We start from the raw sequence: 19045 nt of genomic DNA, 5'->3' as shown, positions 1-19045 counted from the left end.
TATATGCTTTTCCTGTCTACATATTATGTGATGAGTTGTTAGAGCAGTAGCTTTGGTGAAGCCTTTCCTGTATCAAATGTGCAGGCAATACGGGAGGATTTTTTTTCTTTTCCGGCGGGCTGAAAGTGGGAGTGCGGATTATATGGAGGGACGGGTTATACGCGCGACAATACGGTACTGGGCCATTTGCTTCAACAGCAACTGCCTCCCCACCTTTCTGTCTCACGCACCTTCTCACACCTGGACAGCAGTGAAGTGCTGCTCTTTTACAGCTGTATATTCTAAACTTATAAATAAAATCGCTGCTATGGAGTCTTGTGATCTGCAGGGCTTCATAGAAAAAGTCTCAGGAAGTGTATTAAGCTGCTACACGTTTCTGTGTGTTCGATTGGCTGCCTGTCAATGCCGACTGTGCTGCGTCTGTTTAGCAGCCATCCTATCAAAAGGTACCATCCTACCTCCTCTAGCTCCATCACAGCTATGCAATAGTAACACCCCCACGGTGGTATTAGCGGAACTCAAAGCACATGTCAATGTCACATGACAACTGGCTGAGATCATACATCTTGCACTGTGCAGCTGCCATACCTACAATGCTTATTTGTGGAGGGTCAGCCTTGAGAGGTCTTCAAACGAAAACAAGGCTACGTTATGAATTGGCTTGAGATAATAAAAGTAGACTCCGAATTCTTCAGATTGGTTGTCAATCTTGAGCAGAAGCTTCACAGAGCTGTAAAATATCACTTCACATGTAGAAGGAAATTCCTGGAAGCTATTAGGCGGCAGCCATGTTCTAACGCAACACAACGGGTTTACACCAACCAACTTCTATGCTGGCTGGTTCACACACCCATTAAAGGTAGCCACAAGACAACTAAAAAAAAAATTCCTTTATTTTTTCACGCAAAACTTTCATCATGAACTGTCTTGCCGTGCCAAGTGAACTGGTATCAGAAAGCAAAATCACAGCTGGCTGAAACAGCTGCAGTCAGTGCTTTAAAAAACACGTAAGATTCAACTCCTTCGACAGAGATCCCCGATATCGTGTAACACAAGCTACCACATAATGGCACACCATGGACACTCGCACGAAAGCTTGAGCAATAGCGAAACGGCTGGCATCTCGCTTAAAACCACAACATTGTCTTGGTTATGAGACCTCAATGAAAAGGCTTGCGTGCATCGCATATAAAGCTAGTACAGTGGTCGACACACTTGCCTATAAATGTAATTTTTCGTACTTGTTTCCAGCAGCCTTAATGTGGGGTTAGTAGTTTCGACAGAACTACTCCATGAGTGAGAAGTCCAAACTGACTGCTCTAATAATCAATCATTTGCTTCAGGAATTCGCATCAGTGCCTGACTCAGACATAAAAAGTTGAAGTAGACCTCATTGTTATAGACAAGTGTGTTGACAACCGTACAAAGCTTAACAACAAGATGATTAAACAGCAACATGTTAGTCTCCGATCAGTGATTTGTGCAAGCAAAATGTTATTTAAAGGTTGAAGTAACAGAAAAATACTGCAAAAGCCTGCGAATGAAGGCTCGCAAATGTACAACTCAAGAATGGAATGTCATAGGTGCAATGTGGGCAGATGTAAAGGTAAAAATGATGCACACCTCTTTTCATACTTTGTAACTGCGTACAAATGTGCAACGAAAAATTTTTCCCCCATGCCAAGTCACTTTTTCTTCGCAAATAAACTCGGTGTTACCTACTCGGTTTTCATCCACAGGCACAAAGCTACCTTTTATTAAAATAAGTTCGCAACTAAAAACAAGTGCTTGTAAATTTTTGCGGGCAGAAACCATGTAATTTGTACTAACGAGCAGCTAGCAGCCATTATTGGTGCACCAATACAATTCCTCTGTTTTCTGGGTGCAGCTAAGCAAACTAGTCTAAGCGTTAACATACAGTGTACTGAAATACTGGCAAGATTCGGCATTGGAAAAAAAGGACAAATTTCAGTATCAAGTTAACAAAAAGAGGCCAAGACACATGACAACTTACTATTTTCACAGCACGCCACATCGATGAAAGTCAATTGCTGCATCCACACAAACCAAAATTAGGCATGACAGGATGTCTATGGGGAGAGGGCCACAGCTTGGTCAACTTTACGAAAACAGTTGTTGCCCACATTTGAAAAGGCCGCAACGCTTTCATAGATCCGCCAAGAACTCATGTTTTCCCCCCAACTTTCGCTGAATCACAACCATCAAACAAACGGTTTTCTACAAGCCCTCTCATGCCCGCATTAAAGGACACACTCAAAGGCTACTTTGTTGCGTGCAATTTTAAACAAGCTTGGTGCCACAGGCGGGGATTTTTTAATGGTGCAGGCAGCGACAAGACACACCTTGCAGGTAAAAAACAAACTCGCAGTATACTGACACAAACTAACACAATGCGCGAAACTGCCGGCAAGCAGAGCGGTAAATCCAACCCAAAACCTTCCACAATGTGCAGCTCGCAGCTCTTACAGGAAAACCAGGGCACTACACAATTCACTTTGACATCAGTGCGTTTGGGCTCTATGTGATCACAAGTGCGCAGTCATCGACGCTTCGTGCAGTCATCATCAGCACCTTATATGGTCCCAACACCACAAAGGCTTAATTAAAATATGCGAAAACTTCACTGGAATGAAACAGCAGCGCAGCTATGCCATGAAATGCTCACGCATAAAATGGCTGGCGCAACATGGCTTACGAGGTTCTCCCATCGCCACAAAAAGGGCGTGGCAAAGGAACTCTCGCTAATGTAACAGCAAACTCGATAGCTATGAGTGAACGTCTTAAAGCCTGGAGTAGGCTATGATTTGTGTCCAATGCCATGATTGGTGCCAATTCACCACAGCACTCATGGAATTCTGTATCCACTGCAAATTCCCCTCCATAAGTGAAAGTGTGTCGCCCAACAATTTTTGTTTACAGGAAATCATGGACCATTGATTGGATTGTACGGTTTAATGAGCCAACGCAACGCAGGCGATAAGGTGCACTGCAGTGGAGGTCTCCGGATTGATTTTGACCACCTGGGGATCTTTAACGAAATCATGGATCAACTCTGCAAAAGATCCTGTGTGGTAAGGCAAAATCTGAAACCCACTTAACTGTCGGAATGTTGCCTTGTAGGCTAGGCTTTGTCCAGTGACAGGCAAAAGTAGAAATAAGCAGACCGATAGTATTGCAATTGAACTGTGGCTTCAGCAACGCTGGCAATGAAGCGCAACCTTCTCTTTGATAGAAGACCAGCAAGAAATCGCGCGAAAAAAAAAAAAGAAGCAAGGAGTTACAGAAAATGAACACGGAGTGCCATTTTTCAAGCATAAATGAAAATTTCGCCACATGCAAGGTAGACAGAAATATCTCGAGGATATAAAAAAAGAATTAAAAAAAAAACAGGAATGTAGAGAGAACCTAGCTAGCTACAGTGCTTGCCTAAAAGAACCAGACTTCACTGAATTGCTTCACCCATTCACAAAACACCATATATTAAATGAGAAATGTGCAAACCGACCTGAGGATCACCAGCACAGCCTTGGATACAATATAAATAATGTGGCCCACTCAAGACCAAAAACGGAACTACGTACTAGTAAATACCACATGTGCCATAAAGGTGACTAAAAAAAAAAAAAAAAAAGGCAAACTACGTACTAGTAAGTACCGCATGGGCCATAAAGGTTACTAAGAAAAAAAAAAAAGGCACAAACCCCTGAAGAGCTTTTTGATAACGGCTCCTATTGAGGCTACAATTTCAAAGTACACAACAGTGCGATGTGAAAGAGCATTCTTGGAATAGATTGCAGCAAACCGCTTGGATTACACCGGGTAGGGGGACAAGCAACTAAAAAAAGTGGCAAATGTAAATGGACGGACGGAACGACACTGCCAGCCTAAGCTGTGGAAACAGTGCACGCTGCAAAAGAAATTGTGCCACTAAGAACAGTTTCAAAACATTTTGATTTCATTCAAAGGCACTTACCCATGAAACAAAAAAATGAGTAGCTGGTGTGCAATATTGTGAACTGCTTTCAGAGACATTTGCACAGTACAATATAATTTTACTAAACAGAACCTCAAGAGACCAGTAAAATCTGCTCGTTCATATGCCACGAGCTTTGGGACTAAAAAGACTCTGTTCACGAGTGTGGCTCAAAGCAATGCCCGTTATTGCCGAGAGCTCAAAATCGAGTTGAGAATACACTCCCGTATATAAAAACGAAATAATCTAGGTAGTACTGCTACAAGCCAGCGGCAATTCCATTCAAGTGGCATCTGTTTACGATATTGGAACTGTACTAACAGAGGTCAAAACTGAGACACAACCAGCACCAACGCCGCCTGTATAAACATTGCCTGACGCATCGCTTGCTTTCCAATGGGAGCGATAGGGACGATTAGTTCAGGCACTCATCTGGCATGTGGCGCGCCGGCGGACGTCCCGCCTTACGTCACTGCTCGCGAGTCGCAAACACTGCACCCACTTCTACAGCGTGTGTCCGTCAGCTTGCCTGTAAGGCGTGGGAGCGCCGCCTGGGCAACACTAGAGAAACTGTCAACTATTTTGGATAGTTTCCGAGAAGCGGCGCTGGCTGGTGGACATGAAAGCATGTAGGAAGGCTACGGAGTGGGAAAGGGTAGGAGAGGTCAACAGGAGAGTGGCTGTTTCGCCATTTTTCGCTCACGCGTTAGGCAAGGATTATACAGGCGGCATTGTCAGCACAAATGAGATTCCAAAAACAAAACCACGCAAAAACACGTAGTTTTTAGCAGTGTGAGAAGGTCCGCCTGGACATGTGGACCGTCTGATAAGTCGCATTAAGCCTTCTGATGCCGAAGCTGATGTTGTCTATGAGGTATGATATGTTCAGTCATTTATGCACGCACAAAATTGCGCTTCATAAAAAAAAAAATGCATGGTATGAGATGGAATGTCGTGCAAATAAAAACACATAACAGTTGTGTGTTACATGGCTGAAATTTGTGAGAGAAAAAAAATACGACATGGCACGAGTCACTCCGACTTCAAGGTGCCGTGTGCTCAAGCACACTCAGTCTCACTGCCAACATCTTAGACTCGAAAAGCTCGGACAAATGTCATTGAATAGAACGAATCCCTCAACATTCCCTCACAGGAACCCTCCTCATCTCAAAATTTCCGAAAGGTGCACCCCTGAAGTCACACACATATTTTTAGTTGGCAGTGTGAAAGCTCCTGCAACGCTACAATAAGCTTCCTCAAATGCCTTCCATTTTGTAATGCTGACTTGTTATGTTAAGCACACCTGGCGCCTTCTCGAAACAGCCAAAAGGCAAAACAATAAAATGCGACAAAAAAGGAAGGTTTTTCAAGGCAGTGCTAACCTCAGGTAGGCCCCACCCTCCTTCACAAACGTGTCTTGTATAAGTGACAAGGCTGGATTGCCCAATGGTGGGGTGAGGAAAAAAACGCCAAGAAAACAAAAATAAGCAATCATTAACACCCGGTGTTGACGATAAAATAGCCACCATTCGGCAATGCGCGCTCATTACCTGAAGGAAACCTGGCTACCATCTCAGAGACCACGATCACCTCAGAAAACCGGGAGAGACAACTTGGCTAGGATGTTATAAAAATGGAATGAAAAGGGGAAAAAACCTCGCCAAAACAAGTTTGCCAAAACTGACGGGACAATGGAAACGAATCAGTGCCCTTCGCTAATCGTCTGCAAACTCAAAAACATGAACATTCATAAAACACAAGTGAAAAATTCATTAGACAGAGAGACAAGTGTAGAAATGCCTACGTCCCTTCCTCCAAACAAGTTAATCAGTACAAATGCAGCTAGGCTACCATCACTCGGACGTCGACAAAAGTTAAACGATGCGACAGAGACAGTTTCCTGGAAGTTGTTGCAGTTCACCGGAGTTCGAGCATGCTCGGAAAAAAAAAAAACCACCGTCACTACTCAATCCTAGAGTCAAACCCAGGTATTTCAAAGTGGAAGGCGACCGAATCGACAATTCCATACAAAATCGACAATTCCATACGAAAATATAAAATGCACACAAAAGCATTTTTCAAAGACATACCATACAGTACAAGCATGAATTCGAAAGATCCGAGTTCGAGACATGCATTGCTTCCCTGATCTTGGTACTTCACTTCGGGTTGTTGTGATGCGCGTAACCTGTTGAATCGAACCTTCAACTGTCGACGACGAGATACCCACATGATCCCGTAACAAGTCAGCTCGTCATTGACAGTTAAGGATTTAAAATGACGGTTGTCATAAACAGTAGAAACACAGAGAGGACCTGGCCCCCCTTGAAGCATAATCAGAGTTCACGGCACCATTAAAGAAAAAATAAAACTCCCAGTTCAATGATGACACTCATAGGAGAGTCCGCACTACACCAGCCACAGCTGCCACCGCAAGCAGTGTAGCGCTCGCGAGCAGGGAAGAAGCACCGGCGATGCGGCACTTGAGAGTGTCGTACTTGCTGGGGTTGTCCTCGATGACCTTCTCGAACTCGGCCTCAACGATCTGCCCGTCGAAGTAGGTGATGGGGTCGTTGTAGGGGTACTCGAAGCCCTGCAGGCACTCGCACTTGTAGCCGCCCGAGTCGAAGCCTCGGCCCAGAATGGGCACACACTGGACGCGGGAAAAGCAGAAAAGGAAAGGCAAAAAAATTAACGGATGTTATAGAGTAATGATAACGGTAAGCTAGTCAACAGAACCTGTCAAAGAGAGGCACGGAGAAACAGCCAGTTCGTGGCACCACTACAAGCACTGGTCATTTTTAAAGGGGCACACTGGTCTCAGGGACTCTTATGTTTTGCTTTCCAACCAATCGTGATAAAACTGTATGGGCTTGTACAGCTTTTTTTAGCTGATTTCAAATATCCAATTAGTTTTAATGTAAGGCATTTAGTTTCCGAGATTATTAAAGATCTTTCTCGGTTGTTCTTGATAACAATGGAAAAAAAAACTAATCAACAAAAATTACCAGCTAAGCATGAATAGATACCAAAAGTTGTGGAGAATGAAATGTGCGAAGCAGCTTTTTGTTTTGCAATCACATACAAGTTTACATCAATTCTAACTTCCAGGTTTGAAGTACTCATGCTAACAAATTAACAGCAATGCTAATTTAACAAGTACTGAAACATAAAATGCAAAATATGTTTCCACTATAGGATGGTTTCGACATTCAGCTTTACGCTGCAAAAGAAATTATCTCGCTAGCTGCTCTACATGCTGGAATGTACCTCTCGAGAATTTCCTATCACTGCAATATCGCTCATGGTGAAAAAGTAGAAAATTATGAAAAAAATTGTAATTTTTTTCATCTAAATTGACCCTGTACAGCTTTTATAAGTACCTGGTATTGTTCATGTACCAACTTTTCGGAGAAAAAACTGTGCAAACTAACTTTTTGGAGGAAAAACTGTGCAAACTAAGGAACAAGTGATACCTAAAAAAATGCCTTTTTGGGCAATTTCCTTGGTCCCAAAGACCCATTGCCCCCTTAAGACAACCTTTTTACTGGGCTAACTTCATGATATTGTGTAACAAAGTCAGACTCGAGTAACACTGCTAGGCTTGCGCACATATATGGTCGCCCCAAATATGTGATCAAACAGTAGGTTATTTGAAATTTGATTTGATTCGAAGTGCTCGCTAAGTGCGAATTACATCTCCAGAGGTAAATTTATCTATTTTTTTTTTTAACGCTTCCGGAGGCAGAGGCTGGGTAGTAAAAGAGATTTTCATGTTTTCTGAATGAGTTGCACACAACAAACGCCAGACTTGGTGATGCTACGTGATCACAGCAGTAGCAACATTGAGGCAACATCAATGTTTCCAGCAAAGTCAAGCCAATTTTAATGCTGTGAAACTGGTGCAAGTACAACTGTGTAGTGTTACGAATCGGCCAGCGCCGCCGTACTTTCCCACATCACTCCTCGGCTGTGCGGCGAAGCCACTGTGTGCGCCTTTGAAAACAGGCGCCACCATGTCAGTGACAAGTTTCGACAAGCCGAGTCAGACGCTTCGCTTTCGGCGCATTTCAAAACTTCGGCGGCTGCCGGCGAGGCTCGTCTCAACGCTCTTCAAGGACACAGAGGCCCCGCGAACTCAGCGGAGTCCTCCTCTCTCCCCTCTCTCAGACTCAACGTGCGTTGAGGCTACCGACGACTTACGAACTCTGGAAAGAGCGTTGTGTGTGTCTGTGACGTTCGTGGCATGTTGCCGCTTGTTGGCGTTTTGACCGTTACCGCTTTTGGATATAAATAGACCCCCGCAAGCGCTGTAAACCTTTCCTGTTTGAGCAGCGAATCCATGCTGTCGCTCTGCTCGAGTCCTGTATTGTAACCTAGCCCGTCGGGGCATTGTTCTTTGGCTTCGGCTCACCTCTCGTTATGAAGTAAACAGTTACGTTAGCCTACTGCTTCTGGACTTCTTCACGGCTGAAACAGCGGCTGGCCGCTCGCATCATACACGCTACCACTCGTATGTCGGAGGCCACGGAGCTTGGATCGGGTGCCCCCGCCCGGTCGCAACAGTAGCCACAAAAAAGGAAGCTCTGCTTTCTTTCCGCATCTACACAGCCCATTGAGATGAGTGCCATGCAGCCAAATGACCCACAAAGGTTAAGGATGTCGGCACACTAAGCGTGAAACCGTCGGTGGCTGAAAGATTTAAGCCTAAGATGAAGACGGCCGCAACTAAAGCACAAGCAACGAAAGAACTCGTCGCTCGTTCATGACAGGCAGTACGCGCCTATGCTGCATTGTTGATGAGCTCGGCTTTCACAACATGATTCACTTCCCCAAACTACACAGAACCATCCCACATGACACTCTACAGCGATTGTTTTGGAACTGTGCCGAGTGAGAAGGTAGACGGTGAAAAACAATATCTTGCTAAGGTTTTTCAATGTGGAGTCACGTCCGTATCATTCGCAACCAACAGTTAAGCCTCACTAGTCTTGCCGCACCATGGCATCAGTGCAGCACGTGCACGCATTGTCCTGCCTGCATTGCAATGTGGAATCCCACAGGGATGCAAACTTGGGCCTCTTCTTTGAAAGTGTCCTTGAAAAATTAGAGATCCCAACTCATGATGAAGTACCAATCTACGCGGTCATGGACAATGAAGAGAACTTTGTATCGGCAGTGGCATGGTCAGCCTGGCCAGCCGTTCTATCCTTCGGACACACACTCCGATTGTGCACAACTGACCTGAAACAAAATGCACAAGGACTTTCGCAGCTTTGCAAAAAATGCGGGACTACCGTTAGTCAATACAAAAGGCCTTCTTAGAATCCAGAGAGAAGTGCCCCTGAGGCTGTGTACGACATTCCAACAGCAGTGAGCACGATTTGATGGCCAGGCTGCTGAGGCTTTGGGGCCTACTACTCTACAGCTGTCAGAGTCCGACACATGTTGACGACCTGGTTACATCCGAGTGGAGGCTTCTTCTAGCCGCACTAGAGATTGTTCTGCAGCCACTTGACCTGGGAACAGGGGAATGGCTACCTTACTTTGTCTCAGGTCACCCCTATGAGAGAATGCACAATGGTTGGCCTTCCTAACCATTCACACGAGTCCGATAAAACTGCAGTTGCTTTGGGCTCCTTGAAAAGCACCAAAACAGGGCTTCTGACATTGATACTAGGCCTCCAGACTTGGCAGTGCTGATAGACCCAAGGCATCAGCGTCAGCAGGATTTTGTCTTGAAGGGGGTGAACCTGGCGCATTGTGGGGGAGAGGGGGCAATTGTGCTGGTGTGGCTTGGGGGGTAACAACCCCTTTCGCACCCCTCTGCCAATGCTCATGACCCAAGGTGCAAAGATGCCTGCCCCAGAGAGCCACCTAGAAAACAGCAGGCATCAAGTCTTCGCGAAACTGCTGCAAAAGAGGTTTCAGAATCCAACCAGTCTCCAGACGGTCCGAGCAGAACTGTCGCATGTCTGCCTGAGACGCAAAAGAGTCACTGTGGAGTGCACTTTAGAACTTTGGTTCTAAAACAGATAAGAAGTCAGTCTGTTCTGTTGCGGATGCTGTAACCGACTAACTAAAAGTCTCCCATTCTCTGTTCTCAAAAACTCTTGCCTGGTTGAGCAGAGGGAGGCCAGCTGTACCCAGAATTGGCTGGAACTGCCCCTAGGAACTTATGAATTCCTGTGACTTGCTTTGTTCTTAAAATATTACACACTTTCTTATCTTACATGATGCCCTGAAATTTAGCAAGCACAATAGAAAGGGTATTTTATTAATAACAGACTAGGAATTTTCATATCAATATCCTGAGTAGTTTTGTTTTGCTTGCTGAGACACTTACAAGTTATCATGGGTACACATATTACAGGCGTATGCGTACTGTTGGATTAAAATCCTTAAAGGTTCTCAATTTATTCTCGTAGGCGTAGCTTAGAGCAACTGCAGGTGTAACTTCCCCACAAGCCCACACTACAGTGCACTATACTCGGATACAACTCAAGAAAAATGCGGCTTTTCCTCATCAAAGGACCCCCCTCCAGCCAATGGTGTCACCGCATCAACGTGACGTCATGGTATCGCCGCGTTCACGGAAGAAATCACAGAGCATGTTCTTCCGCGCTTACTGACTTCAACCAAAATGGCCACCTCCGCCTACCGGCGGCGTCCGGCTCTGAGAATGATTTTTAGTGCCGTTCAGTCGTATTCCTTGTTTGCGTGTTGTGTGCAGTGTTCTTAACATGCTCGGTAACGACAATCGCTATGGTGTTTTCTTCTGTTTTGTGAGCGACCGGCGTTTCCGGGAAATAGCCGCCGCTGCAGGTACTGGATTCTGTGTACGCTGTGTGATACAAAGCGGTCGGCGTCATCCTGTGCGGGCGTTTCGTCTTGAGCGTGAAGTGCTTCTCGTTCTACCGTTTAGTCCCTCCTGTGTCTGTGCTACCCACGTTATCGCACCAGTGACTGCGACAGGGGGCGATAGCTCCTTGTTAATTTCTCGTAGATTACGCATTATTACTGCTGTGCATAGCGCACGACGTTAACGCCATAGAGAGCTATGCACAGGGCAAAACGCAAACAGCGCGACGTCGCGCGCTGCATTTCGTTAGAGCATATGTCGAGCCGTGTGTCCCAAGTCTATGCCGGGGGCAAGCGTATTCGCCCAAATTGTGATCAAGTCGCCAAATACAAGAAGCTGAATTATCGCGTTTTTTGAACGTGAATGCCTACGAGCTGTAGCTTAGCTGCGTGATGTGATTTAATATGCCACCTTTTCTATTTTGACTCTCGGTTACGCTGAGATTCCATTGTTAAATGTGTTATTTCAAGCTATGTTTTCTTCGCCTGTTTTATTTTGGAGCGCTTTGAGTTGTTTTTGACAAAAACCTTTGTGAATTAAATACGAATAGGGATCTGCGTTGAGTTTGCATTGTCTATGATAATAAATATTATACATGAGTATTACCACTGTAAGTTCAATTTCATTGTCTTGCTTAGGCTTCGCAAATGAGCTGTGCTTCGCGATAGTGAAATTTCATGAGCTAGATTTCACCGGTATGATTAGCTGCAACAATGCATGTGAAGACGTGAAACACAGCACTGAAATCAAATAACCCACCTTTCAGCTTTTCCTACATATGCGCATGCATATTCTTCACCAAATCAAATTCTTGCATCAGAGATGTGCATTATTGAAGCTATATAGGCACTGCTGGCCTTGTGTTTGTCACTTAAGTAAGAAGCTGCTGCTGTAATGGTCATCTGCATGCATGTGCTGTCAATTCGAGATAGAGCATTCAGGGTGGAAAAAGTGAGCATTTCACCCATTCTCCCTGTTGCATCACAAGTGGCTGCTGGAATGAGAAGCTCGCTGCTCCAGCAGTGCTCAACATCGTGGATGCCAAGTCCAACAGTAAGCTGCTACTTGCTGCAGCGCTGTTCACAACGCAACTCGTGCAATGTCTACGCATATATTAGGAGTGTAAATCACAATGACAGCACATCAATTGATGCCAAATTCATAACACAGGCAATGAAGTATGTTTGAAGGGTTACTTAGTGATCTGTACCATAAAAAGCTATCTGCACTGGTTGATGTATGACATGTCGGTTGAGTGGACGCATGGAAACACACATATGGTACATATCTCTCCGCTGAAACTGGTCAATGGATATCATACTTTTCTTGTTACGCAAGAGCCAGAATCGGATCATATGCTCAGGAAGAAATTTATTATCTTGCCAAAAATGCACTACATGAAATTATTCCCATACATACATGGGAGGATCGATTGAAGCCAACGTACTTTCCTCTCCAAAGCTTTGGGAATTGTCTTCATTAACGTTGTGCTTCTGCATTTTATCCAGTGGCTTAGACCACAGATAAAGCCTATTTATCCTAATTCCTGCTAAGACAGCAGATAGCAGCTAAACAGAATCAAAGTAGAAATAAAACACCGAAGCAACTTTTCTGGTCCTCACTGCTGTTATTATGTCAGATTTGGCTCAGACAGCTAAACAGACACACTGCTGAATTATGCAGAGCAAATGAAATCAGCAATAAGAGACTGAAGCAGATTCATTAGTTCTTAACGCTCAATCAAAAGACAACTTGGCTCAGCCAGCTACACAAGCAGTTACATGCTTTCATGTAGGCATTTTATTTGCAACTGTTTCTGCATCCCATACGTGCGTAAGTGTCCAAACAATGCAGTGAAACTTGCAGTGAAAACTCAAACTAGTGTCTTGTCCTGTAGGTGAAACTTGCCTTTATCACCATTTACAGTGTCGCACAAGGAGCCCCAACGCCACACACCGCAGAAGTGATTCTGCTTGAAGTGAATTTGTGAACTCGCTGGACTCACTTTGCACACACCTCATGCTATTCGCCGCGAGCTCGACATGTAGGTGGCGACAGCGTCGCGCTGCTAGTGTGGATGCTCCGCTGAGCGGCCCGTAAGAATGCACACTGTGGGCGGGCTTTGTGTCTTTTTCTCGCCGTATGTGCGCACGGAAGGTGCAAACAAGAGTGGTATGCTGTAGTTCGGTTCCTCAACGTTGAATGTATAGCATGGAAGCGGCAGTCAGTTATTACTACGCCAAAAATAGCGACGACTCATCGAGTGTCTCAGAATGGCCGTAATTGTGACAATGAACTTGTACGCTGTAGCTCGTAGCAAGCTCGATCTTTCCAGACTATGGCTTTGAGCCGTCAATAAAAGCATAAATAGAAACAAATCAGGAAGCCTCGATCTCTGAAATTCAGTTTACAACGGCAATCTCAATCGCTTTCACTGGTAGCATGACGCATTCTTGCATTTGTGGGGTGCCCTGAAATGGCAACACTACTTAACTGCCCCGAAATTCTTTCTAAGAGCTTACGATATTTTTGTGTGTTCAAAAGGCAACATAAGATTACTGAATTTTGATCAGTGCAGATATATAAATGGAACCGCTCTAACGGGTCTTTTAAATTAAATTCTAGCGACTCTGAAGGAAGGTTTGATGAATAACGGTTTCGGATCACTTATTTACGGCTTTCGTCGCAGTGAACTTGCGAATTGAATTGTCAACGCACGCAGTACAATCAACATCTCATGTTTAGCTATAGATTTTCGCAAAGTGACAAGCAGGTTTACAGTGTGCAAACCAAGCTTCTGGAACCTCACAGTGAGCACAAATTTTTTGTTACGGCTGCTCTGTTGACCATTTGCGTTCCTTTTAAAATCTAAGAGGTACCTGCAACAGCGAGATGTGTTTGCATTCTTGCGTATAAGGTCGGTTACGAACCCTATGGCAATAAATGAAGTTGCGCTGTTGCAGATGTAGTAAAACATTTCCTTTTTATTTCTCGTTGCGAATCAGCGCAACGGGTTCCCGGTAACTACTTTGTTTTGTAAACTGAATATCGCCTTTGTCTTGGCATTTACTTCTTGAGGATTGGTTAAAAAATAAAATTCGGTGCATTTCGTTTTTTTTTTTCGGGAAGGGGGGGGGGGGGGGGGGGGGGGGGCTGCCAACGTTGAAAGAGCAGCGAGAAGAGAATGCATGTAACGCGAAAAGCCAAACTATGGTTATCACTATTACTTACAATCGAAACTACACTAGGCGTCGCGTTCTGTAGCGGTGAAAAAGCAGTATTTTAACACGTATTTTCAAAACTGAGGCTGGTCTTCGACAAACGTTTTTATTTTTCAAGCTATTGAGATGAAAACTTCCAAACAGATTTATTTCAGCATTCTGATTTCAAATATCAATTTAGATTTTGGATATCACAAGTAGTTCTGATTTCATACAGATTTCATTGTTAAAAGCCTATCCCCAATTTAAAAAAAAATCTGCTTTAATGATGCTTCTAAACTGCACTTCATTGCATTGCTTAGCAACCAGGGAGTGCAATAAAAGTATTCCCATGCTTCTAGCCTTCCTACAACCAATTGTATGAGGGTTAAAACAACAAAGTTTGAACAAACTTCGTCCTCATACAACGAAGTTTGTTCAAACAACTAAGTTTGAACCCTCATACAATTGGTTGTAGGAAGGCTAGAAGCATGGGAATACTTTTATTGCACTCCCTGGTTGCTATGCAATGCAATGAAGTGCAGTTTAGAAGCATCATTAAAGTAGATTTTTTTTAAAATTGGGGATAGGCTTTTGACAATGAAATCTGCATGAAATTAGAACTACTTGTGATACCCAAAATCTAAATTGATATTTGAAATCAGAATGCTGAAATACATCTGTTTGGAAGTTTTCATCTCAATAGCTTGAAAAATAAAAAAGTTTTGTCTAAGACCAGCCTCCCCCCTTAACCCCCCTTTGGTCCGATATTGTCCAGGAATAGTGGCTCGCCTTTTTCAAAATTGTATTGAAACCAAGCATATTGTGGGAAAAAATTAAAAAAAAAAACAGTGAGTCATGGCACACACCCCTCACACATTTGGGCAACAACGTGCATTATATTACGCATTTTCTCCTCTTTCTTTAAACTTAGGTCCACCTTAAGAGGTTAAGACGTGACCATATTAGGCATTTGGTTATGCTGAGTGAGACACGTTTCTGGACAAGGTGATTCATGTCGGTATATGAAGATGACACACGAAATGCCACATGACAGACGCAAACTCACAACTGCTTAATTTTACCGAGAAATCCCCCCTAAATACTCTTGCGCATCCATAGAAACGCATTTTAAATAATACGTAAAATTAGCAACTACGTATATGTAAACAACGACTGTCCAAAAAATGGTATTGATTTTAGAAAAGGTACGGGAAGAATACGATCAGACAGGTGCTTGCGGGTGTAAAATACGTGTCCGGTAATGTATGGGCGATAGCGCACGGGTCGTGTGCAGTGTAAATGTTTTTGTTTGTTTCTTCTTTCTATAAGGACACAGCGCAATTTTACAAGGGTGTGGAATTTGCACGCGTATGCACAGGTCTTGTCGCTTCTTATTCGTTTCGCGTACTAAACTTTTATCGTTTAAATAATCACCACGCCACCTTCAAAAAGCACCCTTCGACGTTCCCGAAACGGCAGATGACTCCACTCAACAATAAGAAAAGTGCAATGTGTGGAAGCAATGTTTATAACACGTTTCACACTCAAGCGGTGACCATGGCGAAGATGTTTCGTAAAATTAACCCAGCGCATTAACCCGCAACGGCCGCTGATTATTGCGTTGCTAGAGTAAATGCGCACGCAGAGGTAACTATGTCATTGCTTACTGCCAAACGAGCACACATATTGGTTGTTTTGTCGTGTGCAGCACGCATCTTGCGCCGCACGCAACGTGAAAAAGCAGACGACGCGAGAGCGCCATCCACACTAGGAGCGGTTCGTCCCGCCGCCGCCAGGGGCCGACTGTGTTCGCGCTCGGGGCGAATACATGCGAATAGTCACCCTTCTTGTGCAGCGAAAACTATCGCACAGTGTAAGCGTGGCTTTACTTCCAGAAAATAGTTTGGAACAGTGCGGATTTTCTCTAGCTCGAGATGTACGGTTTCCTTTTATGAATACATCTGCCACGCAGAATCCTGTCATGACTGAACTTATTCGGCTTAATTCCTGCACCACACTTATAACACATGAGATCAGAAACGAAGCACTACAACAGCCTTTTCTTATTCTCACAGCTACATATCAAGGCAATAAACATGAGCCAGCACCACATAAAACACCGCTCCGTTCACTACAGCAAATGAGATCATAACCCGATTATTGAAATAGCTTCTGCCGCGCTCACTGTTATACTGGAAGATCACTGTTGAGTCTACGACACAGCAGACAACACTGAGTAATGGCAAATGAGATTACAAACCAAACATTGCAATGGTCTCTTCTGATTCTCATAGCTACATGTCAAAGCAATCAACCCTGAGCAAGTTATGCACCACACACAGACTGCTCAGTTAACTCCAGAAATAAATAAAGCACACAAACAGCATATCTGGTATTCTCTGCTGTCTGAAGAAGTTTCTTGCTTCTGCAGCTATGGAAACACAGGTATTTAAGCTAAACGCCACACTCCACACTAACTGAACGAGGCAAAGGCAGCACTGGCGAACAGGTCGCAGCCTTACACATCTTGAAAGGACTCGATAGCAGATAGGTCACTGTCGGAGTCCATGTCTTCACCCAGATGTATCTAATAGGTTGAACATGCGCACTTGCTCCATCGTCTCCTCTAAACTTTGTTTCAATGCTGATCACATGCTGAACAGTGTTTGCCCAGAGCTGAGCTGTTATCTTGGCAACTTCTTCCCTCAGGAGCACCTCTACATGTGGCAGCTTAAATGTGGCGTTTCTTGCTGCGACGCCTCGCTTCATCTGTGCCCATATGCGCTCAGTAGGACTGAGCTCACAATGGCAGTACTCCCTAATACATCCTGTCCGTTCAGCTGCACCGTCAATACGTTACCTGATTTACCGTGTCTTAACAGAGGCCACAAGGCTGAGGAGCTCCTTTTTAAGCGTTTTTTCATCCCAAGCAAGTCCTTCGGACGTCACCCAGTCCTGAACAACATTTCTGCGCGAAGTCGTCGTAGGCACTGCTTCTTCCAGCCACGAGTGGTACGAGGCATTGTCTATGACAATTACACTACCGAGTGGCAGTTGTAGCAAAACGGCCCCAAACCACCTTTCAAAGCGGATGTCGTCCGTCTCCTTGTGGTAGTCGCCTGCTTTCGTACTCCGAAAGATGTCCAGGCACCCACCGACGAAGCCGCCCTCGCTGTGCGTTACAATCAGGCGCTATCATTTCCCTGACGGCTGCTTCAAACCTGTCAGACCACGCATGAAGGCGTCGTGGTGGGAAGCAACCATCGTGTCCGTCAAACAGTCGATATCGTGTGTCCCGCATTCACTCAGGTTTCATCAAAGTAAAATATTTTTTGATCTTCAATCCTGTACCTGGCGATGTCGTACAGGTACTTCTGCTTCCACGCGACAGTGTCGTGCCGCTCGATCAGCAGCGAGTTCCGGCCCCTCTTCTCGTACCTGAACCCGATGTCATTCAGCAGCCGGCGCACAGTCCATGGCTTGAGAGCAGTAACATTGCCGCTAGCGTTGACATCTGCAGCAATTGCCTTCACTGTCGGGATCCTATTGCGGCGAAAAAGGCGATGCACGGACGACCGCAATGCGCACTTAGTGAAGTCGTCGTACACTTCTGAGCATCGTCTCTTTCCACCGCTTCGCGGGCACTTTCGGGAGGGCGTCGCAAGATTGCCATCGCTATTTTTCATCTCCTTCTTCACGTCCATCACCAAACTCACGCTGATTCCAAGAAGATCGCTCATTGTCGCGACCGTTTCTTCAACGCTGCGCTCCGGGTGTAGCTGCGCCGCAAGCGAACGTACGCGTTCCGGATCATCTCCCGCCCGCAGCTGCAGATAACACGGAGCTTTCGTTTTTCTTGTACCATCGGCGTGGCGTGGATGGGAACGCACCACAATCCTACCGTTGTCAGATGGTGGAGGGATTGGCACCAAAGTACCGCACCCCAGAGCAGCAAAACTCAACCAACCATCATCATTCAACTCCGAATCCTCAGTCGAGAACGATAACGCAGACTCACACGCGGCTTCTTCGGGCTCCAAACCGGAAAAGGGAACCGGCAATGCATAAAACCAGAAGCAAGCGGTTGAGGGAAAACCCGAAAGAGCAGAAATTTACCACCAGCAATAAAATTGAAACTCACTACTCCGGCTGACGAATAAGTTTTTGAACGTGTTGCATTATAGTGGCAAAAAAATAATTTTTAGCTAAGGTTCTTATCTCGGCTCAAAATATAGGCGTCCTAAAGAACTACGTTTCGGCGCGGACTCGCTCAGAAAAGCTTGGCTCCGAGCGCTGCCTGCAGGTGCAAGGCGGTCGGCCGCGACGTCACGTTGGTAGAGCGACACCATTGGCTGGAAGCGGGGTAGTGGAAGTGGGGGATTGGGCTACGCCCCTTTTTTCTTGACTTGTATTCGAGTATAGTGAAGCTACACCGACCCATGAGATTAAATTATGCACAGCTCGTGTACAACACAACATGCTGTTACCTTCCAACCGGTTACTCCCGCTTCTTCCATCCTGACGTCACCACTCAAGACAGCTACACATAAATGTGATTTCGCAGACAAAACAATAATCCGCCATGTTGCTTCGATTCTGCAACTCTACTTCAACAGAGGCAGCCCTCGTTGATCACGTTGTGACAGGCACGTTCAAGAGCAATTCAGCAATTCAGTGGAGTCCGTGCCCCACATTAAGCCGCCTTCAAACCGCACAAGCACGCCACCAAACCGACAAAACGCAATGTCTCTTTGCAACATCACCACGAACCCACAAGTTCATGTCAGGAGTACAGCTGCCTACGCTGCGTTTTACATCGAGACGGGCTGCAGTCAAAGTCACCGCGCACCATTTCATTGCGTGCAATTAGCTTAGCCTTGTTAGGTTCATTCAGCTTCTCGACCAATCTCCTGCATCAATGAATACGAAGGCGACAGTGATTGTTTCTTCTGTTACTGCAACACTCTGCGTGAGGAGGGCGGCCTG

At 45.1% G+C, this 19045-nt stretch overlaps 1 protein-coding gene across 1 annotated transcript in view; it reads right to left on the bottom strand.

Annotated features, from left to right (window-relative positions):
- Positions 1-875: 875 nt before the first annotated feature.
- The window catches only part of LOC144152791 (uncharacterized), a 78371-nt gene continuing 60201 nt past the window's right edge, over positions 876-19045 (bottom strand). The window contains exon 12 of the mRNA XM_077684253.1: positions 876-6647. Coding sequence (XP_077540379.1) covers positions 6387-6647 — 261 coding nt within the window. The 3' untranslated portion in view covers positions 876-6386. The remainder of the gene's footprint in view (positions 6648-19045) is intronic.

The sequence above is a fragment of the Haemaphysalis longicornis genome, unplaced genomic scaffold, assembly GCF_048455015.1.
Source record: "Haemaphysalis longicornis isolate Haplotype H1 unplaced genomic scaffold, Haemaphysalis longicornis Haplotype H1 scaffold_9, whole genome shotgun sequence".
NCBI classification, from domain to species: domain Eukaryota; kingdom Metazoa; phylum Arthropoda; class Arachnida; order Ixodida; family Ixodidae; genus Haemaphysalis; species Haemaphysalis longicornis.
Note: the sequence above shows the minus strand (reverse complement) of the source record. Positions and strands in the feature narration are given on the sequence as shown.